Raw genomic sequence first — 21776 nt, forward strand, 5'->3', positions numbered from 1 at the left:
TCAGCCAATCACCAAACAGCGACATTGTAGGGGGCGGGGTGGGCGGAGTCAAAGGTTGTGAATCCCTCCAATTAACTAGCTGCCAGGTCTAGAAAGGGTAAGGCTTATAGAATGAGTGGCAGAGATGTGAACCAATAGAATTTAGGAATAAATTGAATGCGCTTATCTGAACGAGCAATGTGCCATAGAAAACAGCGTGGCACGAAGCAGGAGGAGCTCGTTGATGCGTGAGGAGCTGGAAGACCAATGAGTCTTCTCATAGTATTGATTGACAGGGTATTCCAGCAAGTGGGCGGTGCCGAAGGAGCTGCGTTGCTCCGTGTAGGCGGAGTTTGTGGAATAGGTTGACAAGCGAAGCGGAGTGTCAGACAGCAAAGCCGATACTCGGACACGGTAAGGTACTAGGATTTTTATATAAAATGAGCCTTGCTTTATAAAATACTGTTTCTGTATAAACGGCAGCATGGTTTTACTTGGACTATACATCAACGTGGTTGAAAAAGGAGTAAAGCCTTCCATTACGTGCTTGTTAAACACGCAAAACAAGTGCTGGGTAAAACCGCGGTGAGAAACAAACTTAATATGATATGAATGTGGTGTTAATTCATTGTGGATGTGTATCATCATGGAATCGATTCGCATGTAATGTAGTTTATGGAGTTTGAGAATGTGGAAACTGATCCGTAGATGTCATTGTCGGCTGTGTGTGTAAATCATTCCACCATGTGTTTACAGTCAACACTTACATTGCTTTAGCCTCACAGTGGCGGTGGCTTTTTATTTTTAGCTATGGAAAGAATGTTATAGTTTATTTAGTTAGTAATATTTTACACACCGGTATATGCATGATGCAGCTTTTATTTTTCATTAGCGAAATTAACGACAGCAATGAGCTAGGCAAATATGGGGATTGGTTTGTGGAAATAATTGTTTGTTATTTAATGATTTGCTTCAAATGTTAACTTATGTTTTGATTACCTGGAACTGCATTAGAGAGATACCATTGTAATATAATGAGCTAAGTTGGAAGAAAGCTACATTAAAATCTAGCAGCAGTGTACTCCTTTGTGTAAACGCATTACAGCTAAATACAACTTGCTTATTTGTGATTTTAACCAACACCTGGCAGCTGTACGCGGTATAGTACTTATTGTATGTTCATTAGGTAGTGCTACGTGTTCAGCCATAGGTCGCCTACAATTACACAATTATAACAGACCTGCTGAAAAATAAACGTGTATGTGTACCTCGGCGCGCTGTCTTGCGTTGCTGTGATGGCTTGATGTCTTTTTAAAACTCAAAACTAAAAGGAAATATCCAATCAGAAAATACGCGTCATAGAAACCAAAACAATCAATTAAAAAATCAATTAAGTATAAAGCTGTACATTTGTATTGCAGTAAATGTAAGACCTTATAAGGTTATGTTGTGTTAATTGGGAATATATCACATTCTCTTGTGTTAGACTGTGCGGATTCGTCTTTCGTTCAGGGATGTGTTCATTTATGTTATTTCATTGTAATCCTGGTTCTTCAAATTTGAAACCCCACTGGGACACACACTGACGTCAGTCCTCAAGTATTCCCACCATGCATCTTGATTTGTTCTAGTTTGAAGCTGTTGGCTGTTGAGAGAGGCTGTTCTTTTTGCTCTAATGCTGTACAGCATGTAAAGCTACCTGATTGGGGATCTCAGCGTGTCCCCGTGTGTGTCACGGGCTATTCCTTTTCCAAAGTACAGCTGTAATTATCCTCCTCCCACGCTTCCATAAGTGGAATTCATAAAACTTCATGCTGTGTATTTTTTCTCCAATGTAACATCCTCAAATCTAGGACTCCTTTCTGGGTAATAAAACCATTCGACCTGATAGTGGATCTGGATCTGGACTGAAACTTCTGTTCGAGTCCATTGCAAGTTGACTTAGTATAACAAAATCCATAGATTTAAACTCCTAGGGGTAGAGGCATATTGTTTTAACTTACATGGGCAGAAATAAGAGAGTGGCAAAGGATTTCATCAATTAGATATGTCCTCTAATCACAGTGATGGGTGCTGTTCACACACACACACATAGCTCTCATTCAGTCTAGTCACAGTGATGGGTGCTGTTCTCACACACACACACACGCGCACACACACACACACAGCTCTCATTCACAGTCTAGTCACAGTGAAGGGTGCTGTTCACACACCGTACAGCACACACTGCCCATGTAGTGCAGAGTGACCCCATCCACACCACCACACACAGTTCTTCACCAGCACACGAAGGTGGCACTGGATGAAACGTTTGTCTGCTTCACTTGTTTTCCATGTCTTTTGTAGTTCTGGATGTGTGTCACACTGTTGTCCACTGGCCGCGTCTTGCTAACCCCGTGCTTTTTCTCCCACTGGTTTCGGCAGCAAACGAGGTTGTTTGTCCCAGAAGAGCACTGACCGTGAGCTCATCGCCATGGGGAAAGATTACTACAGGATGCTGGGGGTCCCATCTGGCTCCAACGAGGACGAGATCAAGAAGGCCTACAGAAAAATGGCCCTGAAATTCCACCCGGACAAAAACAAGGACCCCAACGCAGAGGACAAGTTCAAGGAGATCGCAGAGGCCTACGAGGTGCTGAGCGACCCCAAGAAGAGGAGCATCTACGATCAGTATGGAGAGGAGGGTGAGTGAGAGCCTTATAGAGGAAGGGGGGGTGAGCTAGCCATGGGCAATACAGAAGGGGTGAGCTAGCCCCTGGTAATACATATTAACCCATTAAGTGCCAAATAAGAACACAAGCTGTATTCATGTAATGTGATACATTACATTTAGAATTAAAGTAACAGGTAGATGCCAGTTAAAAGCTACTGGCTATAGTGGAGGGGTTAACAAGGTACTGACCTTGTAATTGGATTTTAGTGGCACTGATAGTGATACTTTACCAAACCTGAAGAGTGTAAACTTTTAAACTTACTTGACACCCCTACAGTAGTTTCCACCACAATTTAAAATGTCCTTTGTCCCTTCTGAGACCCCAGGCTAATTTAGGCATTTGTCTAGGAATGGGTCCTGGAGAGGTTATGAAGATTGAGAATGCAATGTGATTTGTTAATGTGTGTTATAGGGCTTATAAAAGCTCTATTATGTAATTTATCCTTTGCTGTTTCAGTACATTTTCTAGCAGTTAAAATGTAAACTGACAACCGTGTTACTGTATAATAATGAGTGGTTGAGCTCCAGCTGCCCGAATGGTTTGTATCATTATTGGTTGATTCTTCAGGGTGTTTTTACAGAGTTCAGATGGGAAATCGTTTCTTTCAAATGAGGTGCTAGACAGTGAGTTATTTCTTGGAGATGTGTCCTTTAATAGTGCTAGACTGGTAACCTCTTTACAGACACAGACACACACACACACACACTAGACCTTTTCATCCCCCTTCTTCAAGCTGGTCTCAAATACCAAGACAGCCTTACTGTAGGTCAGCCTGAAACATCAGATTTAACTACCTGTGGGATACGCATTGTTCACTACTGTACACACTCTCACAAGCAAAGCAGGACCAGATACATGTTTCTTCTGTGTGGTGCTGATGAGGAAGTTTCTTGTCTTGGGTCTGCAATGAGGGGCTTTTCCTCTTGCTGCAGTATAGAAGTACTGTACTCCTTTTCTTAACCAAAGACAGCACTGACACCTCAGAAATAAATACACAGATTATTAATCTGACCCTTTTAATATTTGAATATAGTGCAATGGGAAAACCTAACCCCAGTTTAGGTCCTGTATGGACTTTTTAGACTCGTTTTTAGTTTAGTCTTTTCCGGAAATGGAAATGAAACTATAATATACAAACCAATGGGTATGAATAATTTTCGTAGCCACTCTTGTTCGATTAACAGCTGTATGGAAACAGACAAATCCAAAGAGTGAATTCCGCTGAAAATATCTGGATGTGAAGGAAACGGGAGACCTAGGATTCCAGAAGTGACCCCTGCATTCTAGGCTCTGTCTGGTATAGAGACACATGCTGCTGTCCTCAACTCCCTGACAACACTGCATTCAGCCCTGCTAGGACACAAATATATACAGGGTGCTATAAAACAAAAGATGATTATTAATGTAGGAATATCAGTACATACAGCAGAAATACAGTAGAGAGTGGTCTCCCATAGAGCAGGGTTTGAGGGCAGCAACAGTTAATGGTGGCTGCTGTTGAGATACATCTCATAGCAACGGCTATGCAGTGTCAGTTTGTTTCATGTTGGTTTCAGTTATCCTGAGATGTTTGTCTCTAGCTTGAATCCTGACCTCAGCTGCCCTGTACAGCACAGTGTTTTCTTTTTAGTTTTATGGCACTATTCCTCCCTCCTCCCCCTTGAAATGGATTCTTCTCTAAGCAGAGATTGCCTGTTCTTAAGTCGGATGTGCTGTGAAACGCTGTGTGGTGTAGCCTAGCTGCTGTTCTGAACTTATTAAATTACAGGGCCAGTCCGCAGATACCATGTCTAAAATTAGAGCTGGCAGACACTGTGAGCAACTCGGAGATGAGCAGATCAGCTCTCTGAGTTAACGCTACCGAATTAAAGACATTTCTGTGCTTTTCACTCAGTCCTTGTTTCCACAGGCTGTACGTTTAGCAGAGAGACACTACTGTTCCATGCATATCCTACGCTTGTCAGTGTGGATAAGCGGATTGATACCCAGGGCTTTAGAAACGTTAGCGCTGATTCATTTGTTTTACTCTTTATGCAGACGTAAAGATTTTACGCAGAGATACGCTTTGAAAGTAATAACATAGGGGTATATGCAAGACTGGGAGCAGTAAACTGATCTGTTGACTGGAATGATCTTTCTGAGAGCATACTAGTAGTCAGTAACTGAGTGGAGTTATCATTCCTTGACAAATATCAAAAAATATATACTCTTACCTTGCTTGTAGATCTCATCCCTCTCACGCTGCTCCTCCTTGTTTCCGCAGGTCTGAAGGCTGGGGGGGTGGGTTCATCAGGGGGTCCTGGGAGCACCTACCACTACACCTTCCACGGGGACCCCCACGCCACCTTCGCCTCCTTCTTCGGGGGCTCCAACCCCTTCGACATGTTCTTCGGGCCTGGCCGCTCGCGGGGCACCACCAACGGCTTCGACCACGTGGGGGGGGAGCAGGACATGGACCTGGACATGGACGGGGACGAGGACCCCTTCAGTGCCTTTGGACGCTTCGGCAACGGTGTGAACGGGTTCCACCACGGCGGCGGTGGGCGCAGGCACCCCGCGGAGCCCCTGCACAGGCGGGGTAAGCTGCAGGACGCCCCTGTGGTGCACGAGCTGCGCGTGTCCCTGGAGGAGATCTTCCACGGCTGCACCAAGCGCATGAAGATCACGCGGCGCAGGCTTAACCCCGACGGCAGGACCGCACGCTCCGAGGACAAGATCCTTCACATTGTCATCAAAAGGGGCTGGAAGGAGGGCACCAAGATCACCTTCCCCAAGGAGGGGGACGAGACCCCCGAGAACATCCCCGCAGACATCGCCTTCGTGCTCAAGGACAAGCCTCACCCGCACTTTAAGAGGGACGGCTCCAACATCATCTACAGCGCCACAATCTGTCTGAAAGAGGTATGCAATGCGAGTGTTCAAAGGGATGCTTTGTGTCAGCAGTATTTCCCTGGCACAGTGATCCCTTGTTGTTTCATGATTGAACAATTCCCTGATTCAGCAAATGCACAGATCATGTTGGCAATAAATTGTACTACACTGTTTAAGGGACCACTATTTGTTCATGTGTATTACGGACAGTAAAATATTTGCAGTAGCTCTGTATTTAATTCCTTACCTGTTTTATAATATCCTGTTGTGTGTGCGTGTGTGTGTGTGTGTGTGTGTGATCTAAATTGAGAATGATAGACAACACACTTAGGAACATGTCGATTATACTATCCCTTGAAACGCAGAATAAGTAACATTTCTTGCCGCTCTTTAGGATAACTAGAAAATCTTGTATTGTTTTGCTGATCTCTGTTTTTTTCAGGTGAAGCCATTTTTGCCACAACACTACTGTATAAGTTCACTTCTTTCCTGTGTTACAGGAAATGGGACCCTACCTGACCCTCATGTTCCAAGCAGGCAGGTGGAGGATCCTAGTAACTGTAACACAGGAAGTTAAACTTATAGTATTGTTGTTGGGGGGAACTGTCTTCACTTGAATACAAGTGCAATGGAAAACAAGAAATTCAAAAAGGCAAGACAGCACAGGACTTGTGACATTGTTATGTTAATGGGAGGAAAGGATGTGTTATTGCCAAATGTTTCAATGAGGTTTCTTAGTTATAAGGACGACTTATTAAGACATTTATCTTGGAATAGCTTGTTTTCTTTTGCTCTGAAAAGGGACTGTGTCATGTGTAATGTGATGTGTTGTTGTGCATAGTGAGACCAGCATTAGTTGGCAAGGTGTATGGAGAGCAGGACTGTACTTTCCACTAAGTTCAGCATGGCTGCAGCTCCCAATGCAGCACCTGGTACTGTACATGAGTTACATGAACTGTGCCCACTCCCCACCCCACCCCCAGCACAGGAATGTATCAGTTGTACAAAGAATTCAGCATCTGTGCTGCATGTACTAAGTTGTCTTCCATCCACAGCTGCTTCTGCATGCCAGATTAAGTCTATGAGCCTTTGAACACAACACAAATACAGATGAAATGGGAGATCCCTCAAAATGAGTGTCATCTTCACCCCCCATCAGTAACAATCAGGAGATCTGTGACGAGCTCCACCTCCTCCCTGCTGCTGAGAGATGTGAGGCTGCATGATGCAGTGTTGACTCTGTTAAATGATAAATGACTGATTTAGTGTTGGAACATGCCACCTCCACCACCACCACCTCTCTCTACACAGAAAGCGTTCTGCTTTAAAAGTACTTGTGGAGCCTACGAGATGCATCACGCCTGCAGCAACTCATCAGCAGCAGAATCCCAGCAGTCTGTGGGAGGAACCTGTTTGCAGGGGAGTTGTAGAGTCTGTCAGTATGTGACGATTGGATTCACATGGCAGTTGATGCCCAGCTCACATTAAGTGTGGGGCAGCAGGCATAAGGCTGTTACATTCCCCCCCCTTGGCTCAGGTGAGGCAGAAGGCGGCAGCCCTCTTGAGTATACAGGAGCTGGACAGAATGTTAGAAACACCTGCCATAGCACTGTCACTGGGTGCAGTCAGTGCTACACTGATTTGAGGTGAAGAGTCTGCAAGAGATTTGAATTGTTCTGGAGAGACCACATGATCACTCTTCAATGATAAGTAGCTCCTTCAAGGCATTTAGGAGTAGAAGTATGCGCAGAATCCGTTTTGAAAGAATGGCTCATAGTCGTACTAGACAGAGATGCAGCTTATAGGCACTCCTGCACAGGCCTCTTTATTAGATTCAGATTTAGGAAGAATAACACGTGTGAATCACTTGTACTGTACTATGAGGTACGACACTAATTGATAGTATTAACAGCTGCATGCCCTTTGCACTTTAAACCTCAGCCTTCACAAGCACCTGCAGATGGGTAGAGAGATTGCAGTTTCTGTCCTTGGCCTCGGCTTGATTCTAAAGCAGTGAGGCAGCTGGCTGAATCCTGGGTTAGCCTCTCGATCCCAGAGCTGTGGCACTGCAGAGCACACTGGTGTTAGCAAGCAATACAGACCCATTGAAACTGCACATGAAGCGCTGTGGAGGAGTACTTGTGCCTCTCACAGTATGGTTGTTCTAGTGAAAACATGCTTAGTGGGTTCTGAGTGCATTAACTAACTTACCACCTGGTGTGGTAGGAAGGGATGGGTGAATGGCTTCTGTGTTGTTATTTACAACTGTTCTTCTAATACATACTTCATAATAAAATAGCTGTATTTGTGGCATATATACACATACACTAGTTTTATAGCAGTTCATTTGCATGATAAATTTGTTATCATGTAGCCTATTTATGGGTAACCGACGTGGGTAATTCACCAACAGCAGAAACTCTCCATAGTGTCCTGTAAAAACATAAAGGTGTTGGGCTCTTTTTCTATGCACACATTTTATTTATATATATTTTTCCGAGCTTCTTTGTTACAGTACTGGGCCATCGTTTCTGTAGCTCGGTCCACTTGAGTCCACGCAGTGACGCTGCAGGCAGGTTGATGAGGACTTTGCAGTGCGTTGAGTGATTTTAAACCCACCCTGGGTGTGGAGCTTCCAGGAATGTGGTGCCCCTCTGCGATGTGTTAGTCCGGCAGAGGTCTCTGTGCAAAAGGCTTTGCCAGCACTAGAAGAGAATTATTGTACTGGGGTGAGAACAGCAGAGGAAGTAGAATTTCAAGGTATGGGCTTGACTTGATTAGATTAGATTAGATTAGAAAGCATATCCAGAAATAAAATGCTCCCGTAAGCAAATGTCAGGGTTTAGGATTTCCTTCAGTGAAGCTGGGATAAGTTTCTGGGAACCTCTGGCAGGAATTGCCAAGGCCAGTTCCAGCTTTGCAGATCCAAGTGTACCAACATGCAATCCATCCCTGCAGTGCCAAGCTTGAGTGCAAGGCTGTTTGTTTCCATACGTGTCTCTGCTTGTAACTGTCTTTACCTGGGTGATGTATTTATTGTGGTAGAGACGCATTGCGAGAGATCCAGCACCTCGGTAGCGTGCATGTATGTTCAGAGGGGTTTCAGTGGGTAGAGCTTCTTTGATGACCAGGGAGGGACTGTAATCCACAGCTGCAGTACAGTAACATAACTGATGAAAAGGGCGATAATGTTTTTGTGTTTTCAATAGGAGCTGCTCACATTGCATGTATATTGCCTGTGATTCCGGGTGTAATTGGGAAGCACCAGTGAGCAATCTGCCTATTTGCTAAATGAGAGAGTTACATAATCATTTTACTGCATTGTTTTTCCAATTCTGTTTTGCTCTCAAGGGTGAGCGTAGATCTGTATCTCTAAAGTTATGACGCTTGAATTCTCATTACCTGAAGCCAAAACTGCTCATCTCCCTTTTATTAAAATAGGGTACAATGACACAAAGTGCAAATGTTTTTTAGGCAGATGTTAAAAGCTATCTGAAATCTAAAAACAAACACTGATATCATGAAGCATGTGCAGAGTGGTTAATGATGTATTTCAAGTCCAGCTAAGTAGTTTATACAAATAAACATGAATTGCAGTCCTTACCAGATGGGCTTTTCATGCTGGCTTTGTTTTCTTTGGTTTGGAAATCAAGTGGAATGAAACATCCCGAGATCACTGAGTTACACTATGCAGTCCTAGACTAAGTATAAGTATCAGAATGCCCGTAAAATTCAGAGCACATGATTTATCATCAAGATTCCGAAATGCTTCCAGAATTTGAGTTAAAATAATATTGTCTTAAATTGTTTATAATAAATTAAGTTTAAAACTTGGGAAGGACTGCCCCCTGCACACATTACATCATCCAACTTTGTCCTATCAGAGAACTAGATTGGTAGCTTACCCTTCTATTGTATTTGAGTCATTCACATCCCTCCACCTCCCCCAGCTCCACTCTTGCAGCCTCCTCATTGGTACTTGTCTGGATGAGGCAGCAGACCCTCCATAACAGACACTAAAACCAAGCGTCGTTCCTGTATGTCGCATAATCCTCATCAATAATAAAATAAAACTAATTATTCAGAGTTTTGTGTTGTAGGGATTTGTCCTGATCTACTAAATCTAAATTGGTTGAGTTGACCTGGAATGAACCTGCAGTGGTTTGTTTTTCTGTGATTAAAATAAGCTCTGCCAAAGGCTCTGACTGCTTTCTGTCTATGCACTGCTTGGCTGTAGGTTATGGAGGTATATATTTAACCCTGCTTGGCTACCAGACTGTGTATTCAGCAATTTCCTATTTGGCCCGCAGTTGACATGCCATGGTTTGAAAGCTTGCCTTCCCAAGCAAGAATACACTACAAAACAGACTTCAGCAGCGAAAGGGCATCTTGATGATTTACAGACAGTATTTCAATGTACAGAGGTGCAAGAACACTGCAGAGGAGTACAGCACACATTTAGTCGCCAGGCACCTTACCTGCAAAAGTTACATATCTCAATAGGGTCACGGGTTAGAGGAAATCAAATCAAACACGTTTAAACCTTACTGGAGAATATGCCGGGGTTGCCATTGACACAACAAATTGCTCTGCCACATGGGTGGAAAACCTACCTAGAAGTGTGTTCAGATGAAGCAGCCTGGTGGTTAGGTTGTAAATTGCAGTGAACATATTTATTAGAATATTGGCCTATCTGTATCCGAAGGGTATTTCTACTGGCAGGCTTTCAGTATGCTGCTCATGGGCTCTTGAGGTCGGCTGGCTTTGAATAGCTACTGTAGCATACACTGCTTGGGGGGGCTGATTACCTTTGACACACTAAACCTCAGTTTAAAGGGCATCTTGGTATGGATTTTAAATATCAGCCTCATCTTAACCAATGTACAGTATTCCTCTTAGACTTCAGGGTGTGAGGAATAGAATTCTGAATATTACAAAACGAATCTGAATCACAAGAATACAGAAAGATGACTGTTTCATACCCTTACCCACACAGCAAGTCCATTGCTTACCAACCTTTAGTAACTTAAGATACCAGTTGATTCATACTCATTGCATTGAATTCATATAAAACAATGGCATATTCCCTCTGTTCTCTCTCTCCTGCTCAGTTTCCAGCCCACGTTTTCTCCTCCCTGCTCCCTGCACATACCAACTCCAGAAACCATTTTATTAGCTCAGCTGATTCCTCAGTTACCTCATCAGCTCTGGAAGATGAGAGCTCTGCTAAATTTAGGGCCCCTGTGCACTCCTGCACTCCCACGCAAGCACACACACACAGCAAGCTGGCAGAATTGTTACCCTTTGCTAGTAAAATTTATTTTTATTTTTTATCATTTTTGCTATTTTCACTCATTCCCCTCCCCTCCCCTCCCCCTAAGACAGACCTGTAAAAGCAACCGCTAAAGTCATCCCCTTAAAAAAGCAGGTTTCTAATGCTGCATAACTTCTTTATAGGCTTAGTAAAGGTCACAGTACATTTTGAATTGGTCTTACTTGCAGGTAGAATTCAAACTGCACATATAAGGGTGTGTAGGATACAGATCACTCACAGCTCTGTTACTGGTGGGATGAATGTGTCATACACACAGATCCCATAATGAACATGAACAGGTTTTGAGATTAATCTGTGCTAGAAATACTAATGCAGCACTAGCCATAATGTTTCAAATGCTGATTTAGTTGCACAGCACCTATGTGTATAATGCTGTGCCCGGATCTTATTAAGTCGTTCCTTTGCTTTCTTTCCCAGGCTCTGTGTGGTTGCACGGTCAACATTCCCACCATCGACAACCGAGTAATTCCTCTGCCTTGTACTGACATCATCAAACCAGGGACAGTGAAGAGACTGCGAGGGGAGGGGCTGCCCTTCCCAAAGAGCCCCACGCAGCGCGGGGACTTGATAGTGGAGTTCAAAGTGCGCTTCCCTGACAGAATACCTCCGCAAAGCAGAGAAATCCTGAAACAGCACCTCCCCCTGTCCTAGAACAACTGAGGGGGGGATCTGGGTAGGGCAGGGGCTTTATTTGAATTGGATTTCTTTTCCACAGACGCTAATATTCAAAGGAAGAAGGACAACAACTGAAACCAGAGTATTCATCTTATTATTATTATCTTATGTAAATTGTATTCTTTTTGTAAATGTTTTTAGTTTTATTTATTTTTTCTTTTAATTTTGTGGGTTTTTTTGTGTTTGAAAATGATCGCTTCTGGGATTAATCTCCAGTCACAGCGCGGGAGATGTGGATTTTCTAACCCACACATTTGTACTTGTGGAACTTTTTCTAGATTATTTTTTTAAGGGATTTGCAGACGGCTGAGGATGGTGGGATCTTAATTTAGTAACAACTGAACACCTGTTTCCCTGAATGCTCCTGAAGGAATTCTGCACCGGATTGGAAACTGTGGGACTGTTCTTAAGCTTCCTTAGTGGCCTTTTTCTGTTTTGGGGAAGAAAAAAAAAAAAATTGGGTTGTTTCACCTGGGGCCGGGCCAGAGATAGAAAGCACAGAATGTGAAGCTGTATGGTTGGTAAAAACTTATGGGAGTTGGGTCACTTTACAGGAAAGGGTTTCTACATAAAGTGGAGTCTTGTGTCCTTTTCCAGTGTGAACATGGTGCTGAGGGAATGACTCGGCCAGGGTCCTTCTCTACTCCATTCACAGAGCAGGGTCCTGCTCTACTCCATTCACAGAGCAGGGTCCTGCTCTACTCCATTTACAGAGCAGGGTCCTGCTCTACTCCATTTACAGAGCAGGGTCCTGCTCTACTCCATTTACAGAGCAGGGTCCTGCTCTACTCCATTCACAGAGCAGGGTCCTGCTCTACTCCATTCACAGAGCAGGGTCCTGCTCTACTCCATTTACAGAGCAGGGTCCTGCTCTACTCCATTCACAGAGCAGTTTCGAGGGCCTTTGCTCCTAGAGCTGAGCTGCTCTGCTCAGTCCCCTTTATAATAGAGACGGAGGGCATTTCGACTGGCTTTCCAAATGAATGGATGCTGGGGGAGCATGGGTGTTAGGAAAACCATGTTATTATTTCGTGGCCCTGACGTCTATGAAATGTGGGGTGTTCTGTTTCTTTTTTCTTTTGGGAAGGAGGGTTTAGAGACGTCTAGAAGAAACAGTACCTCAGTGAATATGGAGGAATCCTTGAACTCAAAATATATAATCCAAGGGACTAAAACCAAAACTAACTTATTTATTCTACTGTGTTATAGAAAAAAAAAAAAAAAAAAAACTTAATTTATAATATAAGCTATCCTGAAATGGAGTGTTTTTACTGACTGTAAAATATGTAAAGAAGCTTTGTTGAAAATGGTATCTAATGACAAAACCGATTTTCATTTTCTATCAAATGGAGTTTGTATAAAAATTGCAACAAAAAATATCTATATTAAAAGGGTTTCATAAGAAGGGTTATGCAGCGGTACTAAAAGAAACTCACAGGTGCTTTCACAGATCATGCAATGCCTTGCCTTCTGACTTTGTGTCAGAAAGTGTGTCTTCTGATTGATTTATGTAGAGAAAGGGTTGTCCCCTGCTCTTGATCACACAGAATGTCACATTGTTGGCAGTGTCTGCTCCCATCAGAAGATGTGAGTACACCTAAGCCTGTTGTATCAAATTACATTGACAAGTTCACGAAACACAAGGCAACATTTTCAGTCAACTGCTAAAGCAGCTTATTGATTGTGACATTTTAAAGTATTTTACCAAGTTGCTCAAATTAAGGCTGTTTTGATGCTGCTGCATTTACTTTTGACAGGGGAATTAGTTTGAAAAAGTCATCGTCAGCATCTAGATGGAAACGTTTTCTGGCTAAGTTTACTTGTTTCATAGGCTTTAGGCGAAGGTATGTTTTTATTTTATTTTTTTAATTTACAGTACTCCCTCGATAATTCACATTACACCAAGTTGACAATGCATTGTGAAAGTGTACTAACTTGTACTGCATAAGTGTGGGTGTGTAAGCCTCATGGCTTTAATGCCCTCAGTCCTGTTAACGGCAGGGACAGAGATGCCTTGATAAGAATGTCATTACGATCTGTTTTCTGAAGGATGTTTGATGCCAAACTGTGCAGTAGCTTTTGTCAGAGACACATTTCAACTTTTTTTGTAAACCAATTTAGAACCAAATCATAACTAGCAACATTAAAATGATTGTGACATTTCTGTAGCTTTATTTTGTTGTTGTCGTCATTGTTCAAGTCTGAATGAATCATTCAAGGTTTTAGCTGTGCTGTTAAAATTTTAATAGGGTTTCTTATCCAGTAATCTGTCAGTACTTAAAACATCCAAAACGAAAATCACTTTTAAGAAAATGCATTTAAGATATGTATTCTACCTTGATACGTATGGATGTGATGTGCTTGCACACTACAGCACTCTGCTTACTCAGTATAAAAAAGGCTGCATATTAGGTCACCATGCTGCTTCAGACTGGAAGAACATTTGCACAATTTTAATCTGGTTTATTTATAATGTTGCCAGGGGGTAACAATGATTTTCCTACAGCATACATAAATATATAAATCAACAGTTACCAGAAGAAAAAACTTTACAATGACAAAAAAGGGTTATTTGTACGGGGGGTGCACATAAATACAAATAAAATAAAATATAGTGAGCATCAAAAGAAACTTATCACTTATATCTGAGCATCAAAAGAAAGTTATCACTTATATTTGGATAACATTCACTAGATGTGATCGAAAAATGTCTCCCAGTTCGTGGCCTGTCATTGACAGTGTGTGTCTGGTTATACCGTCTCGCCAGGTTTGAAATTGCTGGCGCTGATCACCCAAGACGGCGAGCCACAGTACTCTGCCCTAATCCAGCCTCCAACATGCCGATTGTACGAAGGTGCTGCTCTCTTGACAGACATGACATAATTGTTATTTTTCTGTGATTTTCTTTGCTTTTATTCACACTTACAATTCAAGAGCTGAAATCACTCCATATCCAGTGTCCAAACAACTGTCTCACTAATTAGGTGATTAAGTGCATATACTTCAGTCATAGTCATTCAAGCGTGTCATGGTCAAGGATAAATGATCGAGTGATTAAAAAGAAACCAAAAACATTTTGTTAATTTCCAGCATTTATATACAGTACTGTGCAAAAGTTTTAGGCAGGTGTGAAAAAATGCTGTAAAGTAAGAATGCTTTCAAAAATAGATGTTAATAGTTGTTAATAGTTTATATTTATCAATTAACAAAATGCAAAGTGAGTGAACGGAAGAAAAATCTACATCAAATCAATAGTTGGTGTGACCACCCTTTGCCTTCAAAACAGCATCAATTCTTCTAGGTACACTTGCACACAGTTTTTGAAGGAACTCGGCAGGTAGGTTGGCCCAAACATCTTGGAGAACTAACCACAGTTCTTCTGTGGATTTAGGCAGCCTCAGTTGCTTCTCTCTCTTCATGTAATCCCAGACAGACTCAATGATGTTGAGATCAGGGCTCTGTGGGGGCCATACCATCACTTCCAGGACTCCTTGTTCTTCTTTACGCTGAAGATAGTTCTTAATGACTTTCGCTGTATGTTTGGGGTCGTTGTCATGCTGCAGAATAAATTTGGGGCCAATCAGATGCCTCCCTGATGGTATTGCATGATGGATAAGTATCTGCCTGTACTTCTCAGCATTGAAGAGACCATTAATTCTGACCAAATCCCCAACTCCATTTGCAGAAATGCAGCCCCAAACTTGCAAGGAACCTCCACCTGCAGACACTCATTTGTGTACCGCTCTCCAGCCCTTCTGCTACAGCCAAATATTTCAAATTTTGACTCATCAGTCCAGAGCACCTGCTGCCATTTTTCTACACCCCAGTTCCTGTGTTTTCATGCATAGTTGAGTCGCTTGGCCTTGTTTCCACGTTGGAGGTATGGCTTTTTGGCCACAAGTCTTCCATGAAGGCCACTTCTGACCAGACTTCTCCGGACAGTAGATGGGTGTACCAGGGTCCCACTGTTTCTGCCAATTCTGAGCTAATGGCACTGCTGGACATCTTCCGATTGCGAAGGGAACTAAGCATGATGTGTCTTTCATCTGCTGCAGTAAGTTTCCTTGGCCGACCACTGCATTTACGGTCCTCAACGTTGCCCGTTTCTTTGTGCTTCTTCAAAAGAGCTTGGACAGCACATCTGGAAACCCCTGTCTGCCTTGAAATTTCTGCCTGGGAGAGACCTTGCTGATGCAGTATAACTACCTTGTGTCTTGTTGCTGTGCTCAGTCTTGCCATGGTGTATGACTTTTGACAGTAAACTGTCTTCAGCAGCCTCACCTTGTTAGCTGAGTTTGGCTGTTCCTCACCCAGTTTTATTCCTCCTACACAGCTGTTTCTGTTTTAGTTAATGATTGTGTTTCAACCTACATATTGAATTGATGATCATTAGCACCTGTTTGGTATAATTGTTTAACCATACACCTGACTATATGCCTACAAAATCCCTGACTTTGTGCAAGTGTACCTAGAAGAATTGATGCTGTTTTGAAGGCAAAGGGTGGTCACACCAAATATGGATTGGATTTAGATTTTTCTTCTGTTCACTCACTTCGCATTTAGTTAATTGATAAATATAATCTATTAACATGTCTATTTTTGAAAGCATTCTTTACAGCATTTTTTCACACCTGCCTAAAACTTTTGCACAGTACTGTACCTTATTTTTTTTCCTAAAAAAATGTGTTATAATAGTGATACGTTTCTTTTGATGCTCGGTATACATACAACCCAACCCTACTCCTTTTTACTTTCTTTACAACATCTCTGAAGGTACAGCACCACAGAACTGGTCTACAGTATTACTACAAACATATACTGTGTCACAGTCTGCCCCACAGCACATCATGTTTTAGATAGAGTGAAATGGGAACTGCAGAGAAAGCATATTGCAGTGGGGGAGTAGCTGCTCTAGAGCTTTTAAAATAGGTGGAACATGAACAACGAGCACAGTAAGTAGAGCAGTGGAAATGGCAGTGAAGATAATTAAGGGTAGGAGAAAACACCTTCACACCCCCACACCTCAATCCTCTCATCGCTCCTTTCTGAAATGCCAGCCAGACTGCAGCCCGCCACCCCCACGTGGGAAATCGTGAGCTTTGATCCACTAAAACTACTTTTTTTTTTTTTTTTTGTACGGACTTTTAGTCTGTGAGGTATGAGAAGTTGTCTTGACAAGATTTTGAAAAAAACATGTACGCATTATAAAGTAAAGCACGCAGAAGAAAAATCACCATGACCTACAGTTGGGGTGGCCAACCCTGGTCCTGGAGAGCCACAATCCTGCAGGTTTTCTGTGTATATTTAAATCATCAATGGCTAAAGAGCAGTTAAGAAAATAATTGGTTTAATGAAGTAATTGAGAACTCAGGTGGAACGGAAACTAGAAGACCCTGCGGCTCTCCAGGACCAGGGTTGACCACCCCTGAACTACAGTGTATCCACTGTATGTACGAAAAATAATAATCATTCTTAACTTCACAGTCTGGTGCACAAAACTATTTTTTTTCGCACATAAACTGTTGAAATAAAAAAAGGTTTGTCATTCTAGAGAATATGCAGTACCTGCTTGGGAACAGTCTCACCACAGTACATATACTCTTCACATAGTGTAACTTGCAGTTCCATTTGTACCTAAACTTGGACAACAAGTCTGTCTGCCGGGAAGTTAGAAAGATGGACCAACACGAAAAGCTTTTGTAGCAAATTATAAGCAAGGAAGAGTTAGTGTAGAAATGTAAAAGCGATAGGGAAGCAGGACTTGCGCAACATTTTAAAATGATCGTAACAATACTCACTGTGGGCAATGAAGCAACACACAAATAATATTCTCCTCAATTACCTTTTTAAAATTTTAACCCAGTAGTTTCAATACTCTGAAAACATGTGAAAATGCTAAATATTGCACAAGTGACAAAGCTCTCTATACATAACCCCCCAGTTTCTTGCCACACGATCACATGAACAATATCTCTTATTTTTCTACCTCATCCACCATCTCTGCTGACTGCCTCCCCAAAGTGCTGCATGGTGCTGGGTGCACAGCCCTGCCATGGGCCTTCCTCTTGACTTGTGGATAGATTTACTCAACTCATCCCACACTGGGGTCAGTCACAGCTGGATTTCATTAGAGCGTTTTTCAGCTCTGAGGAATCATCCTCAATTGCATCATCCACCTAAATAAAAGTGGTTTAATCAACCCAGGCCCCCGGTGTTGTAATCTCTCGATTCAGCTGTGACTCAACCTAACTGGGTATAGGTGGGTCACATTGTCCCCGAGCCCCACCATTTCAGCTCCTCTTCTCAGAAGGTGACGACGAACTTCTCTCTTGAGATGCAAGATCAGCAGGCACGAAAATATCGACTGATATAAAAGTCTGATTGTTCAGCTGACAGGACAGGTCAGTCTGCTTGTTTGTCTGGTGGGGGGGATGGGTAGAACATGCTTGTATTGCAGGGGGTCTGCGCAGCTTCGTGAAGTGAGTTTCAGACCAGAAACCAAAGAGATGCATTCCATACAACAATGTGGCTTGGTAACCTGTTCAATATCCTCACCACTCTCTGAAAAGAAGCGTAGCCTACACTTTGTCCTAAGTCGTCCTCTACTTCCAGCTGTGTCCTCTGGTTCTACTATCTGCTGAGCTTAAAATATTGGTTAGGATTAAGATTTTAAATTAATAAATAAATCATGTCTACCCTAATTCTTCTGTGTTCTAGGCTAAATAAACAGAGTTCCTTCAATAGCTCCTTCCTTTTAGTTCTCCTGGGATCAGGCTGGTTGCTCTTTGTTGGACTCTCCAAGGCCACACTGTTTTTAGTAACATGGAGATCAGAATTAAACACTATTCCTGTCCTGGACAATAGGTAACCAGCCCCAATTCCCAAATACAGTCTTCCTCATTCAGCACATCCTCCAGAGCCAGACACGCACGCACGCACGCGCGCACGCACGCACACACACACACACGCAGACAGTAAATGAATGCAATCTGACAATACAAATCTAGTTTTTACAGACACAAAGCCTAGTACTTATTCAAACACTTTTGCACTTTTTTATATTAGAGCTGTGATATATTGGAATGCATCTGAAGGCAACACACATTAAATTATATACTGCACAATAACATGCAAATGAATCTTGTGTTAAACAGTTAAGCAGGAGAAGTGCTAAAGGGAAACAGTACATACCGTACAGTACTGCAAACTAGTTCAATTATCTCTATAAATAAATACATATGAACTGTAAAGCACCCAGTTGCCTCTACCTCATATACACTCTTACAAGGAATGCAAGCTATTTTGCTATAACCTAAATTTAGAAAAACAGTGGAGTGCATGTTAATTACCTTTGAGAGTCCTAAACCGCTGGAGTGCATTCCTGGTTCGTGTTCACCAATCACTGTCATTCAGCTGATACAAGTATCCAAAATATCAGAAATGTGGCTATTTATGGGCCTGGAGCTGCAGCCACATGCAATCTCAACAACCGAAAAAATACAGAAGGAAGTACATATAAATAAATCAACAAGCGTGTCAGTGTGACATTCATCCCCCACCATAGGTGTAAATTAAATACAGCTATTAATCTGAGGGAACACAAAGGAACAGCGGCTTGAAACCACTAGACCTAGTGAGGCAATTTTGCTGTATCAAACCCCAAGTCTCCCCTGGTGTGCCATGCAGTGGCCTGAAACCTAGTCTCCTGAAACCAAGTTCCAAGCCACAAAGTGGCTTTGTGTTCCCTCTGCTTTAGTAACATGAAGAACTTGATCACCCTGACTGCATGCACTGCATGAACATCCTCCCACACTATCCTGCAGTCCCGATCTCGGGAGCTAAACAAGATCGGGACTGCTCAATCTTTCGATGGACGTCCGCTGGGGAATACCAGGTGCTATAGGCTTTTCTTGTTACTGGTCAACAGGGGGCACTAGTGGGTGTTAATGCTTTTTCTTTCGCTTCTCCCTCATTGTTTCATTTTGCTACTACTTCAACACTCCCCCGTTGTAACTTCTTTCATCGTTTCTCAAGCTACTTAAACAATATTTGTATCTGCACAGTACTTGTTGAAGTTTAATGTTGCTGTTGTTTTATAAACGTGCATATATAATGGTTATGAAGTCACTTGGTATCTTTGCTCTGCTGCTGAGGAAACACTAATTGTAATGTAAATAAAAACATGCACACAACTAATGGTAATAAATACAAACCCAAGTCACACCTGGCGGCATTGATCACAAACTGAAAACACTTCCACCACATGTGTATATCTGAACAGGAATTATTGGACTATGATGAAGATGAGCTCCAAATGCGTGACATTCTGCCACACATTCTACCTGTATATTATATAGATAACTATAAAGCACCCAACAGCAGAACCTGTAATAAAACTAAAAGAAACTTAATGCTGACAAACATTCAGGTCTTCCTGTCCTAAATGAGACACACTCCACCCATTCCTCCCGTTACTGGCCCATCCCCGGAGTTACTGTAGCAGCAGGGACCGATATGGACAGGTGGAGGCTGGACACGAAACTGGTACCTTGCACTCTTCACCACCTGATCTTAAACACTGCGCACTGGACCAGGCTCCATTCTATACATCACCTTTACAATACTTACACTGCAGGGGGTGGGGCTGATAGACCAGGCTCCATTCTATACATCTCCTTTACAATACTTACACTGCAGGGGGTGGGGCTGATAGACCAGGCTACATTCTATACATCTCCTTTACAATACTTACACTACAGGGGGTGGGGCTGGTACCCTGTCCTGTGGCATACATTCATGCAAGCAGTATACACACTCGGAATATATTGTAGTCAGTCCTGAAAAGTCTGATCAAGTGTCCCTGCTCCGGACTACACCGCTGATCTGGCCAGGCTTCAGGGTGTGTCTCTGTCGCTGATGTCAGGTGCTGTGCTGGAGGATTGAAGACCATGTTTCTGACACCACGTTTCAAAATCAGCACACAGTCATGACACAGCCTTACAGGAAGCTGCGCACATTTCTTGCCATCAATTCATTTCCTTCGGGTTGTGCACACAGTATACGTGGGGATTTCTTTTAGGTGTCGTTAGGTTGCAGGTAAAAAATACCAGTAATTGCCCAAGTATCTTTCTTAAACACATACGTTTGTTATGACAAAAGTGGATGTATTGTAATTGCACTCCATGGTGAAGTCTACTGATCTGAAGTTAAAGCAGGTCTATCATACAAGCTGTATTTTACCAAAGTCAAGAATAAAAAAAAATCAGGCGTGCTTGGCTGCAAACAGTTAAAATATTACAATATCAATCATACAGTGGAAAAACAAAATGTCCCTGTATAATCCTGAAGTATTTGTACAAGATGATGAGGCAAATGGAAACTTTGTGTGTGTGTGCCAGTACAGTACAAACTGCTGTAAAGTAAACTCATGCCAATGCTTCAGTAGTTAAGTGTCGACTCCTGTCACCCTTAAAAAAGTGATTTATAATAACTGTGGAGGAAATCTACATGTATATTAGCATATTATCAGACTTAAAGAAAATATAAAGTATTAAGTTTAAAATCAATTCAGTTAGTAATTATAAATCACTTTAATATGCTTACCTTAAACTTTTTTTTTTTTTTTTTACTGAAAAGAATCCTGATCATTGTAAGGAACAGAACTCTTGCTAAAAGGCTTGGTGGTCCAGTGGTTAAAGAAAGGGGTTTGTTACTAAAAGGTTCCAGGTTCCAGGACCCTGAGCAAGTCACTTAACCTCCTTGTGCTCCGTCCTTCGGATGAGACGTAAAACAAATGAGGTCCTATTATAAGTGACTCTGCAGCATTTGTTGTTAATGCATAGTTCACCCCCTAGTCTCTGTAAGTCTGCTAAATGACCAATTAATAATAATAATAATAATAATAATAATAATAATAATAATAATAATAAACAAGTGCTGCCGCTGGAAGCGTAGGATGAGTCACACAGCTTGGACGGCGCCGGTTCGCGTCCGGCCTGTGCAAGAGGCCGAACTTTGCAGGGGACTCCGAAGGGGGTATCACATTGGCTCCAGGGGTGGGGGACAGGAAACCAGACACCTATAAAAAACTGAGCTGATCTCTGTTTTCCGGGATCGGTAGCTATGGATTGCTCAGCGTAAAAGCGATTCTGGCTTTAGGCTTGTGATATCGGTGGACGCGCACACACCCTCAGAACGTCTGT

General features: G+C 42.4%; 1 protein-coding gene across 2 annotated transcripts; it reads left to right on the plus strand.

The window, feature by feature from the left end:
- The first annotated feature begins 221 nt into the window (after positions 1-221).
- Positions 222-13742, plus strand: LOC117403599 (dnaJ homolog subfamily B member 5-like). 2 transcript variants are annotated; one of them, XM_034005812.3, is made up of 4 exons: positions 222-564; positions 2404-2663; positions 4957-5594; positions 11317-13742. In XM_034005812.3, exons 1-4 carry the CDS (start codon positions 464-466, stop codon positions 11548-11550), a joined length of 1233 nt encoding a protein of 410 aa, XP_033861703.3. In that variant the 5' UTR covers positions 222-463; the 3' UTR covers positions 11551-13742. The 2 variants fall into 2 exon arrangements, with proteins under 2 accessions (XP_033861703.3, XP_033861704.3); XM_034005813.3 differs by having other exon boundaries at positions 222-393.
- Positions 13743-21776: the final 8034 nt, after the last annotated feature.

Source organism: Acipenser ruthenus, chromosome 1, assembly GCF_902713425.1.
Source record: "Acipenser ruthenus chromosome 1, fAciRut3.2 maternal haplotype, whole genome shotgun sequence".
Taxonomy (NCBI): Eukaryota; Metazoa; Chordata; class Actinopteri; order Acipenseriformes; family Acipenseridae; genus Acipenser; species Acipenser ruthenus.